Raw genomic sequence first — 12,181 nt, 5'->3', positions numbered from 1 at the left:
TAGGGCAATCTTTCACTGCTATGGCAAGTGCGCTGGCCTTGGGCTGTGTGGGCAGGCCCGAATTACTCTCTGTCCTTGATCAACTTGTTCTTCTCTCTTTTATCTTCAGCTATAAAATGTTAAAGCAATATCTGATTTTTTAAAAATTTGCTGTCCATCTCCAACATTCTGTAATCTATGCTACTTTGCTCCCCTAGCCTCAGTTTTCCTGTGAAAGTAAGCCACTAATTACTGCTTGTGTAGCTTTAGACAAATCGCTTACTTGCCTGGGCTCAGTTTCCCCATTTCTATTAAGGAGGTCAGACTAGATGATTTCTGAGGTCCTTTCTAACTTGAAATTATGCTCTCTGATCTTTAAGAATCAGTTGGTATAGTAAATAACATACTGGCCTTGGAGTAAGGAGGATATGAGTTTGAATTCTGGGTCTGAAACCATTGATAAGTTTCTTCACCTATAAAATGTGCCAACCAAATGATAGTGTAAATAATATAATATATAACTGTCAGTTTAAAAATAAATTATCATCTCCATCACCTAGTCCATAGTAGGTTCTTAATAAATGCTTGGTGATTACTTGAAATCACAAGCTCTGTCCTCAAGGGACTTCCATTCTATTGGAGAAAACTAAGTGGATATAGCATGTTCTGACTTTCTATTACTTCCTCTTTCTGGGCCTCAGTTTCCACATCCATAAAATGAAAAGATTGGATTGGATGGTCTTGAAGGTCCCATTCCTCTCTTGGCATCCTAGGACCCTCTGGCTTCTCACACTTTAACTTGTTAAGTCATTTCAATTATCTCCAACTCTCTGTGGCCCCATTTGAGGCTTTCTTGGTAGAGGTACTGGAGTGGTTTGCCCGTTTCCTTCTCCAGTCCATCTTTCAGAGGAGGAAACTGAGGCAGACAGGGTGAAGCGACTTGCCCAAGGTCACACAGCTGGGAAGTGCCTGAAGCCGGATTAGAATTCAAATGTTCCTGACTGCAGGCCCGGTCACAGCAGCGCCACCCCGCTACCCCACCCGGATGAGTGTGTATGTGGGGGTGGGGTGAGGAGGGAGTTGTGAGTGTGTGTGTATGGTTTGTTTTTTTGACTCGCCCAGCCATATGGAGCAGTGGTCGCGCGGTGGCGCTGTAGCGCCAGCGAAGCCCCACAAGGCTTTGCAGTAGAGCGCCGCACGGGTACGTCTGCCCTTCCTCCCCATATCTCCTTAGTCCTCTCCGCGCTAGAGCTGCCAGACCTGCTGGGTCGAGCTTCGAGCGGAGGATGCGACGGGGCTGGAAGATGGCTCTGTCCGGGGGGCTGCGGTTCTGCCGCCGCATGCTGGCTTGGGTGCCCGTGCTGGTTATCGTGCTCGTCGTGCTTTGGTCCTATTACGCCTATGTCTTCGAGATGTGCGTGGGTAAGTGGGAGTGAGCGGGGGCGCCTCTCCGCCCCCCCCCCCCCGTGCCTCTCCAGTCCCTGCGGGAGCCCCGCCTCTTACTTCTGCCCCCTCCCCGGCCTGCCCTGGGCGTTTGGTCCCCTTCCCCACCCCGGGGTCTTATTTCCCCCTCCTTCTGCCCGTTTTGTGCCCTGCGCCCTCTGCTTCCACGGGCTCCCTGCGTTTCTCGACGCCCCCACCCAGGTCCCTGGCACTGAGGTTCAGCCGCATTCCCCGCTTCCAGAAAGAGCGCTGGGGATGGAGTCCGTGGAGTTGCGTTACAGCCCAGATCTGCCACTTAGCGTCTCTGTGACCTTGAGCAAATAAAATGGCATGTCGTCTCTGGGCCTCGAATCCTTCAGCTGGAAGAGGAGGGGGTGTACTCATGTTCTCCAAGGGCCCTTCCTGCCTTAAAGGCCAGAGTCGAGGAGCCTCTTCTACGACGACCTCACCTGCTTCTCGTTCCATTTCCCATACAAGGGCACTACCGTGGGGGACCCCAAGTCCTCACGTGGAGGGGGGCCCTCACAAGATTCCGCTCACCAGCTTCCCCCCACCCCCGCAATTATGGCCGAGGTTCCTTTTCCCTACAACCAAGATTTGGGGACTCATTATAATCCCACCTCCAACCCCTCCTTTCTCCATATACTGGGAAGAGCAATTTCGTGCACTGGTGGTCTGTACGTAATTTGGGGAAAACTAGGGGCGAGAAAGGCTGTCTTTTTCAGCCTTGTTTCTGGTTGTTTCCCTAGTGATTCAAGTCTGTATAGCAAGGGTAAAATTTCCCTCACCTCATTCTTGGGGGGGGGGGGGAGAGGAGGGGAATACGTATGTGTCGACATGTATACAGACATGTAGGTATAGATTATGCATTTTATTTTGATGGATCAATCACTTCCCAATAAATATCCTTCATCCTAGAACCTTCCCCCCCTCCCAAAAAAGGCAAGCAAAATCATTTCACATGACTGCAGTAAATAACGTCCTATTTCGCGTTTACTTCTTATGGTTTACTGTTTATAAACAGGAAATAAAGATGATGTTTAACCGCAGTCCTCAAGGAATGGGCAGTAGCCACTAGATTTTACCTGATTTCTATTGTATCTTACGGAATTCTTTTGTCTTTATTTATGTCATTGTTTTCACACTCCGAAAAGGGGGCCTTGCCAGCATGCATTACTACCTTGAGATGCATTGCAGGTCTTGCAGATCCTCCTTTTTTGCATGTCACAGCTATAAGCAAGGATCCCTGCAGTCACACATTGAGTTAGAAAATCGTCTTTAATCGTTATCTATATTCTGTTGTGTTTTTAATGATTTTATTGAATATTTGCTAGTCACATTTTGTTCTGGTTCTGCTTGCACTCTGGATTTGTCTGGACGGTGTGTTTGATCCATCTGATTTATATTATTGTAAATGTGTATATCGTTCTCTTGGTTTTGCCTTTTTTATTCTGCTTTGGTTCATACAGGTCTTCCCATGTTTCTGTGGAACGCTTCATATTTACTGCTCCTTATAGCACAATAATATTCAATTGTATTCATATCTCTTGGCACAGAGAAAGCATTTAATAAATGCTTCGTGCTTTTCATTCATTTATATACTATAATTTGTTCAACCATTCCCCAATCATTGGGCACATGATTTGTTTCCAGCATCTTGCTACTACAAATAGTGTTGCTATTAATATTTTGGTATGCGTGAAACCTTCCTTTCTGTCGTTGACTTCATTGGGGTACTAAACCCCAAAGTAGGATTGTGGTATCAAAGGGCAAGGACAGTTTCATGGTTTTTCTTGTGAAATACAAATTATTTCCCAGAATCATTGAACCAGTTCATAGCCCATACCCATAGTGCATTAGTATGCCTGTTTTCCAGCAGCCCCTCTAACATGATTATTTCCATCTCCCACCATCTTTGCGAATTTGATTGGTGAAAGGAACTAAACTCCTTTTTAGAAACAATTTGGAAAATGCAAAAAGAGCTCTTAAAGAAATCAATCCAATCAATTGCCTTTGTCAGGCATAAAATAAATTTGGTTTCTATCTCATTGCTGAAATTGAAGATTTAATCAAAGCTGTGCAATAATAGGAAAGATTTTCTAAATATTCAGACTTTACCATTTCTGCCTCTGACTGAAAAAATGACGAGTCCAGAAATCTGGACTGCTATTATGCTGTCGACATTCTGTCTAAGGACATTGGGGGGGTTTTGTGATTTGAGTGGACATTGCAAAGAAAGCGCCTCCCCCCTTTAAACATAAAACCAAGCTGGAATCACAGAATCTTAGAATTGAAAGAGACCTCAGAGGCCATCTGGTGCCAGCCATGTGTGATGAGGAAAGTGCTTTAAAAACAAATAGAAATGATCAGTCTTTGCTTAAAGATGTCAAATAAGGGGGAGCCTAGTGCTCCTCTCTCCACAACCCATTTTACTTGTGGATAGCTCAAAATATGCTATTTTTTCCTTATATCAAATCCACCTTTGCTTTTTTTTTTTTTTTTTTTTTTGTAATCCCCACCTCTAGCTTCAAGTTTTTCCCTCTGGAGCCCAAAAGAACAAATTAAATCTTTCTTGCCCATGGCAGCTGACAGCTATCATGCCCCCTCAATAGACTCACTTCCCTCAGATAATACTTATATGAATTTAAGGTTTTTCAGCCTCATGCCTACTCTCCCCTGATTGTTCTCAAGCTGACCCATGATCCAAGGAACATAATAGTACTTCCCATATGATCAGTCCAGAGCAGCGTCCAGTGGACCCATCATTCCCTTAGCTCTAGAATTATGCTTCTTTTAGGGTGTGACCTCCTTGAGAGTAATTATTTCCCCAAGCTTAGCAGTGCTTTGCACATAGTAAGTACCTGGTAATTTTTTTCATTCATTCTTAATCTAGCCTAAAATCATTCCCTTTTTTCAGTGCCATAGCACACCATAGATTCAAGTTGACATCACATCCTCTTAAAATTCCCAGTTCCCTAAAAAGAACTGCTATCTAGCCTGGCTTCCCCCATCTTGTGAAGTTGGCTTTTTTAACCCAGATCTTGGAATTAATCTTTATACCTATTAAATTTTACTTTATTAGTCTCAGCACAATATTCGAGCCTGCCAAGATATTTTAAGATATTGACTCTATACTATGATTCTGTTATTTCTCCTTCCCAGCTATATAACATCTGTAAATTTGATAAGCATGTCATCTGTTCCCTGATCCATGTCATTGATTAAAAGGTTAGATAGCACAGGGCCAAGCACGGAACTCTGAGGGACTCTACCAGACACTTCCTTCCTTCTCAATTGAAATGAAACCATTCATAATCATTTTGGGGGTCCATTCAACTAATTGGAAATGTGTTTGCCTATACCTTCATCTAGCCCACATCTCTCCATCTTATCCTTAAGAACAGGACATTTTGATTAGACTTTGCTAAAGTAATCTCCTAAAATAAATCTAAAAGAAAAGTGATAGCCACAATCTATGTTCAGATAATTCCTCTGATCTGATGTTCTAGTAATTGTAAGAAAAAAGGAAATGAGATTGATCTGGAATGACTTGTTCTTCATGAAGCCATATTGGTTCTTGGTTCTTTTCCTTTTTCAAATGTTACTTAATCGCCCTTTTAATAATAAGGTAATATTTTGCCAGAAATCACAGTCAAACTTAACAGGCTACAGTTTCCAGACTTCTCCTTAATCTTTTGGAAAATCAGGACATTTACCTCCCTCTCGAAAGCCTAGTGTACCTCTCCATGATCTTTCCAAAATGGTCGACCATTGTTAATTTCAGCAACACCATTCACCAGTCCTCCCAGTAGCCTGGGATATGCTTCTTTTGGACTTGGTGATTTGAACTCATCAATGGCAGCTACCTTCTAGATCTGGGGAAGCCCATTCAGACCATCTAATCCAACCCCTTCACTTGGCAGAGAAGAAAATGGAGGTCCAGAGAAGAGAAATGAATGGTTAGTAAAGGGGCAGAGCTGAGACTTGAATTCTGATCTCCCAAGCCCTCACACCATTTTTCATCCACTACTTCCTATTGCTCTATGTTGCAATTGTTTCATATTGTAATATGAAAAGAATTTGGTTTGTTTGAATATTTTTTCTGTATAGACCACCTACTTGTTGTGAAACAGGATAAAATAAGCATATCTTGAATTGATTTTGTTAGAAAGGAGTGAGTCTCTGATAAATTCTTCCTAATGTCAAGTTAGCTAGTTGAAAGCAAAGTTCTCCTTCTACCTGAGCTGACCAATAGAAAGGCTGAGTAGTATATGCAGAGTCGTGCCTTGGAAATGGGAGACTTTACTCTAAATCCCAGTAGATTTGTACTGGCCACATAAGTGTGGGCAAGTTGCAGGCCCTCTTTGGGCCTCAGTTTCCTTCTGTATAAAATTGAGGTAGCAATATCGTAATACCGATATCATAAGGCTTATCATGAGCAAAGCGTTTTGTAAACCTGAAAGCACTATTGGAGCGTGGGCCGTGATTGCATAGAATTAATGGGATCTTGTTGGGCACAGGAGTAACTATTTTTGGCTTTTGGAAGAGGGCGGAGAGCTACAGTGTCTCTATTGAAAAGAAGAAATAAAGGAGTTGGGGTGTAATCCTACTCAGAGCCCAGAATTATTTGATAAGAAAGGGCACTGATTATGTGGGTTAGTCAGGAAAAATGGAAAGCATCTCTGGAGCTGAGAACCAGAGAAGATTTTCTAAGAAACAAGTTTCTGCAGCTGTAGAACTTATGAGTGTGAATCATTGCCTGCATTATATGTCAAACAGGTTTGGAGCTGCCTCCAGGCCAAGCAGTGACTTGCTATATGCAGGAATTGGAAGCCATTTCTATTGTCCCTCCACAAGGTCCCTGGAGGTGGTAAAGAAGGGAGCTTGGCTGATTTGGGCAGAGACAAAGTCAGGAGGATGGTATAAGGCTATTCATTTGTATATCATCATCATCATCATCTTCATAGTAGTTCACATGTATAGAGTTCTTTAAAGATTGAAAAATGTTTCTCTTACTGTAACTCTGTGGGATACCTAGTACAAGTATAATTATTCCCAATTTTCAGATCAGATAACTGAGGTGCAAAGAGGTTGAGACTTGCCCATGATCTCACAATCAGGAAGTACCAGAGTTAGAAGTGAACCCTACCTCAGGTGCTCTTTCCCTACACCGGGGTCTACAACTTTTCAGATCAGTTATCTTTATTTTAAAAAAAAGACAATTGAATTGCCTCAAACCTATTGTAAAAACCAACCTCGCTCACAGAAAGTAAGAAAATTCAGAGAGGGCCCTGAATTATAAGCAAGGAATTTACTCCATTGGCCTTCTTGTTTGACTTTTTAAAAATCACATTTGATTTTTCTGAATCATCATGCATCTGTTTTTTCTTCCCGCACCCTTCCCTATACACATACATATCCTGGGGGAAAAAAGAAAAACAAAACCCTTGTAACAAATAAGGATAGTCAAGCAGAACAAATTGCCATATTTTTCATGTAAGAAATGCCTTTCTTGTTCTGCATTTGAGTCTATCACTTCTCTCTCTGATGTTGGGTAGCATCAGTCTTTTGGAATCATGGTTGATCTTCCCATTGATCAGAGTTCTTAAGTTTTACAAAATTGTTTTTATAATATTGATGTTATCATTGACATTGTTTTGCTGCTCCTGCTTTCTTTGTTCTAGATCAGTTCATAGAAATTTTCTTAGGCTTCTCTAAAACCGTCTCTTATATGTACAACAGTAAATGTATATGTCATATACATTACATTTATATAGCATAATTTGTTTAGCCTTTCTCCAATTTATGCGGGCCCTTTCTTAGTTCCCATTTCTTTAGCAGTACAAAAAGAGCTGCCATAAATATTTTTGTACAGATACAGTTATAAAATAAATATGCATTCCCCAAAAGCCCTTCCCTGTGCAAAATTGCACCAAGAAAACCACAGGGTTTATAGGAAAAAATAGAAAGAAAAAAAAAGCTTACATTTGAAGATATCCAGTGATGGAGGACTGCCCATTTCACTTTGAGATAGCTCAGATTGTTAGCTAATTTTTCCTTATATCAAATCAAAATCACCCCCTCTGCTTTTTGTAAGCCTTTCTGAATGCTTACCTACTCATCTGGGACAGACACACTACATCTATTTGGGGGGAGCGTCACCAGGTGATGTTTGGGTTCTAATTCATGTTTTCTTTCATGAAAAGTCATAATTGACAGACCTCTATTCTGCCATATCATTTTCTCCAAAGAATCTGAAAATAGATAATAGGAAAGAGGAATTTGCAAAGGATCTCCAATTGTCTAAATCACTAAAAAGCAACAGAAACTTGAAGGTCCAGAGAGGATGGCTAATTTATCAGGTTGTCACCATGCTTAGAGAGTTACAGAATGTCTTAGGTGCACAGTCAGCTAAGACACTAATGATAAAGGATCCATTGTGTAAAAGTTGAGAATGAATCTTGTAATTTTTTCATTTTTAAAAGCATCTGTAACACATGAACTGTATTTTTAACCTCTATCCCACTCTGTAAAAGGCATTAGTAAAAAGGGGAAGGAAAAGCAGAAATATCAAGTGAAATACTGTAACTTGTTGGAAATGAAATGTTCTCTTCTCAGAAACATGCAGTTCCAAGGAATGAAGTTTGCAAGGCAATGTTATTGCTTCAGGTTCATCCTGGCATATTCCAAGTGCCAGATTGTCCCTTTCCTCACTATTAGTGCTTTTTGTGCTTGTTTATTAGGAGAGTATTTTGTGACATTGGATGGAAGAAGATAGGTCCCAAGCTTAGGGCTTCCATACATTTATTCCAATCTTGAAGGCCTCCTTCTCTGGCTCAGCCCTTCCCAAACCACCATCTTTTTAGCTTGTGTTGCCACCACCCACCCAGAGTTGCTTCTGGGAAATACCAGAATGTAGTTCAAATGTAGCTTGTATAAGCAATAAATGTAATAATACACATACTGAGGATAGAACAGCCTTTATTCTAACCCGTGGAACCTGAAAAGACAATATAAAGAACTCAGTAGTCTTTAAACCAAAGCTTCTTAAACTGTGGCTTGCAATCCCACATGAGATCTCTTAAGTGAATGTGGGGGCCGCGAAATGATGCTTTATTTCAGTCAGTGTTTAATTTGTGTTTCTATTTTATATACCTATATACCCGGGATTGTGTAAAAATTAAGCCTGCCCCAGAAGGGTTAACATGCTTGGGGCTATTATTTTGGGGACCAAATAACTCTGGGTAATAGGAACTTGAGGTCCAGGAACTTTCTTCTTGGGTCACATGAGCAAAAGCATATGGAGTTCCCATATGTGTCTGCCCCACGGTAGTCAATGGCTTCTGAAAGTTATGGGGCGCGGGGGTGCTATGGAGGAAGGGAGGCACCCAGAGAACCTTCTCCTGATTCCAGAACCTAGGTCCAAGCTTTAATCTGTATATTTAGTATATCTGAAGATATACTTTATTCTCAGAGAAGAAAAAAGGGAGGTGGTAGCTCCCACAGGGAGCTGAACCAACCAGTGAGGAACCCCCTAGTGAGTTAATGTTCTCCTAGGAAAATCCAATCAAAAGCCCCAACCAAAGGTTCACTATCTTCTTAGTTCATGAAGTTGATCAGGGCCCTTCCCTGCCCAGTCCCCCACACTATTGTCATCATGATGTGACACAAGGTCATCAATTCTCCTTCAGAAAAAGCACCACTCTGAAGGATTTTCAAGGGATCCCTTTCCTTTCTGGAGCAAACAGAACAGTTGCCAGTGGCTAGGACAAATGGGTGCAGCCCCAAGCTGGCCCATCCAAGCTTCCTGCTTCCTCCCCCTTCTTCACTATGGAATTATTGAATGGGCTTCTTTCAAGCAGCCGGATTCAGAGTTCTCTAACTGGGGGGGGAAGCAAAATCAAGCAGCTGGTGTCAGTCTCTAGGCAGGTGTCTCTGAAAAAGAGAGAAGACATTATCTGGAAAGCTTGCCGCTTCCCACTGGGAGAGCCAACTGTAATTGCATTTGGGTAAGAGCAGGAAATGCAGGAGGGCAAAGATAGCCCAGGATAGTTTTTAACCAAGTCCTGCCAAGCTGGGTGTTGCCAGGGCTGGCCGTGGGGCTCATTGGTTGGTTGGCTGGCAGGTTTTGTGTGGCCTTTTCAAAAAAATGGCTCCAAAAAAATAAAAAAAGACTTGAATATGAGGGGAGGGAGAAGCCAGGAAGTTTGCTTAGGAAAAAAAAAACAACCTAAAACACTGTTTCTTCCCCGTTTGGAGTTTATTGCTATTATTAGTACTCATAAAAGTCAACCCATTCTGATTCATCAGGTCACAGTTAAGATGACTTTTCTCCATATTATCTAATTTGGGGTACCAATCTGTAACTTGGTAGTCTTAGAGCAAGTCCTGCCTTTGTCACCTCCCTGGGCCTCAGTTCCCTCCTTTGTAAAATAAAGGGAGTGGATCAGATGACCTCTGAGGTCCCTTCTCTCTACATTCATGAGTCAAATCTTGAAGGCCTCCCTCTCTGGCTCAGCCCTTCCCAAACCACCATCTTTTTAGCTCGTGTTGCCACCACCCAGAGTTGCTTCTGGGAAATACCAGAATGTAGTTCAAATGTAGCTTGAATAAGCAGTGGGCTGATGAGAGCTGCCTTAAGCACTAAAAGCTTCAGGTGCTTGCCCAGTGTTAGAGAGTCAGCGTATGTCAGGGTGGAACTCGTAATCAGCTTTTGCTAATTCCAAGACCAGGCCTTTATCCAGGATGCCAGGCTGGCCCTCAGCATGTAACCCAGCCCAGAGCACTGAGGCAGTGAGGAACCAAACAGGGGTGTTTCACTTGACATAATAAATAGATTCCTGAAAAGTTGTTCTCTAAATTGATTCAGACTTCAGGTATACCAGGGAGCCAGCTAGCTTGCTATTTAAAGGAAGCTAGCGGTGAAGCATTCAAGAATGTGAATAAACCCATGCGAATTGGCCTGCTACCCCCATGGAAATCCTCCCTCGGTACTTCCTGGTCCCTCCACATCAATACCAGTAGAACATGAGCTCTAGTGGGTACAGCTGGGCCCCAGAGGCTTCTAGACCCTCCCGGGGCCCCATGACAGGCAGGATCTAGCATCATAGACCTAGCCCAGCTCAGCTGGCAGACTTAGTCCCAGTGGCTTGGCCACTGGGGGATGAGTTTTTCCCACAGCATCTCCGGAATCAGTCCATTAATGCAGTAGTATCAGACTCAAATAGAAATGAGGCCGCTACGTACAGATCCCTGCTGGCTACATATTGAAATAGAAAACCACATGTTGACATTATCTACATTCTGCTGTATTTTCATTTATTTTGTTAAGCACTTCTCAGATCCTTTTTAATCTGTTTGGCCGTACTCTACTCCAGGTGTTGCTTGTGGCCTTCAGGCCTCATGTTCAATCTCTATCAATGGAAGGTGTTCTCATGCCAGGGAAATCACAGATCTTTGAAAGATTGAAGTCATTGCCCCCTTTCAATTCCACTTTTTATGTAGCCACCTCATTTGCTTATTTGAAACATTCAACACCAGGATTGGTTAGTTGGTTGAATGAATGAATGAGGCATCTCAATCATGAAAGGGGAGGAAGACTATGGCTGGATGATCCTTACCCTGCCTCATCCAAACAGGCTTGCAGGTTCCCAGTTCTCCCTTAAAGAGTAAACTAATGACATGGGCATTTGGATAAGAACTACTTAAATAACACTCTTTTTTCTTTTTTCTTTTCACAGTGACCGTGGCCAACACAGTAGAAAAAGGTAAGAAGATTATATAACCTGCTTCGGTCAGCCCCCACATACTTTCTCTTTCCATGTAAGAATGAATTGCCTATAAATCATCCTATAAATTGAACAACTTACTCATGGTATACTTGATACCCATGATATACTAGGAATAGTTTGAGATGATTAGTGGCAAGGATCCTGCCTGGGAGGGGGAAAAAAAACCTTCATTGGGGAGGGGTAGCCCTAGAGGTCATGAAGCATCCCCCTTTGTGTCAGATGGACAGCTGCCAATACCTCATCAGAAGGCAGACCAGGATGTCTCCCTGATAAGCGAGAGTCCCTTCTTGCCCTCTGACTACCAGTGGCGTTTTAACCATCTCACCCCTGTCCCTCCAGGCATGAAGCCTCCTCCCAAGAGACTGCTTGTTCTGAGTGCCAGGTTATCCTACTTCTTTTGCTTCCCCATGACTGACAAGCGGGATGAAAAGTATGCTGTCCTTCTGATGATAACATCAGAGCTTTCCATTTCTACAAACATGTCTTAGGGATCCTCACATCATTTTACCACTAAGCCATATGCCTTTATGTAGCCCACCTGTTTTTGAGAATCACTTCCTAGTTAATCATTAATCTATATAACTCCCTTGTCATAAATCACTTTCCTGAGTGAATCAACACCCCAGCCTCGGAATTGGAGCTTCTGGGTCCTTACAGTTGACTGAATTTAGGGGCAAAATCCAATATATGTCAGATGTTTATCATAAAATCCTACCTTTGGCCCTCCTCCCCCCACTTGACTCATTTTCATATTTAATTTAATCATTCTGAGCTCCAGGGTAATCAAGAGTACAAATGGGTACGGTCCATTTATATATATATTTCCTCATTGATTAATATTTGCATTGTATATTTCCTCTTTAATAAAAGGTCAACATTTATTTCTATTAACCAATTAAGCTTAGAGTCCCCACAAGTTCATAGAATATTAGTTATTTAATAAAATGTAAGAACCTAGTTACTCTGTA

At 42.3% G+C, this 12,181-nt stretch overlaps 1 protein-coding gene across 1 annotated transcript in view; it reads left to right on the top strand.

Annotated features, from left to right (window-relative positions):
* Positions 1-1,206: 1,206 nt before the first annotated feature.
* The window catches only part of ZDHHC15 (zinc finger DHHC-type palmitoyltransferase 15), a 58,642-nt gene continuing 47,667 nt past the window's right edge, over positions 1,207-12,181 (top strand). Inside the window, exons 1-2 of the mRNA XM_051968425.1 lie at positions 1,207-1,401; positions 11,163-11,189. Coding sequence (XP_051824385.1) covers positions 1,266-1,401; positions 11,163-11,189 — 163 coding nt within the window. The 5' untranslated portion in view covers positions 1,207-1,265. The remainder of the gene's footprint in view (positions 1,402-11,162; positions 11,190-12,181) is intronic.

This window comes from Antechinus flavipes, chromosome X (assembly GCF_016432865.1).
Source record: "Antechinus flavipes isolate AdamAnt ecotype Samford, QLD, Australia chromosome X, AdamAnt_v2, whole genome shotgun sequence".
NCBI lineage: Eukaryota > Metazoa > Chordata > Mammalia > Dasyuromorphia > Dasyuridae > Antechinus > Antechinus flavipes.
Note: the sequence above shows the minus strand (reverse complement) of the source record. Positions and strands in the feature narration are given on the sequence as shown.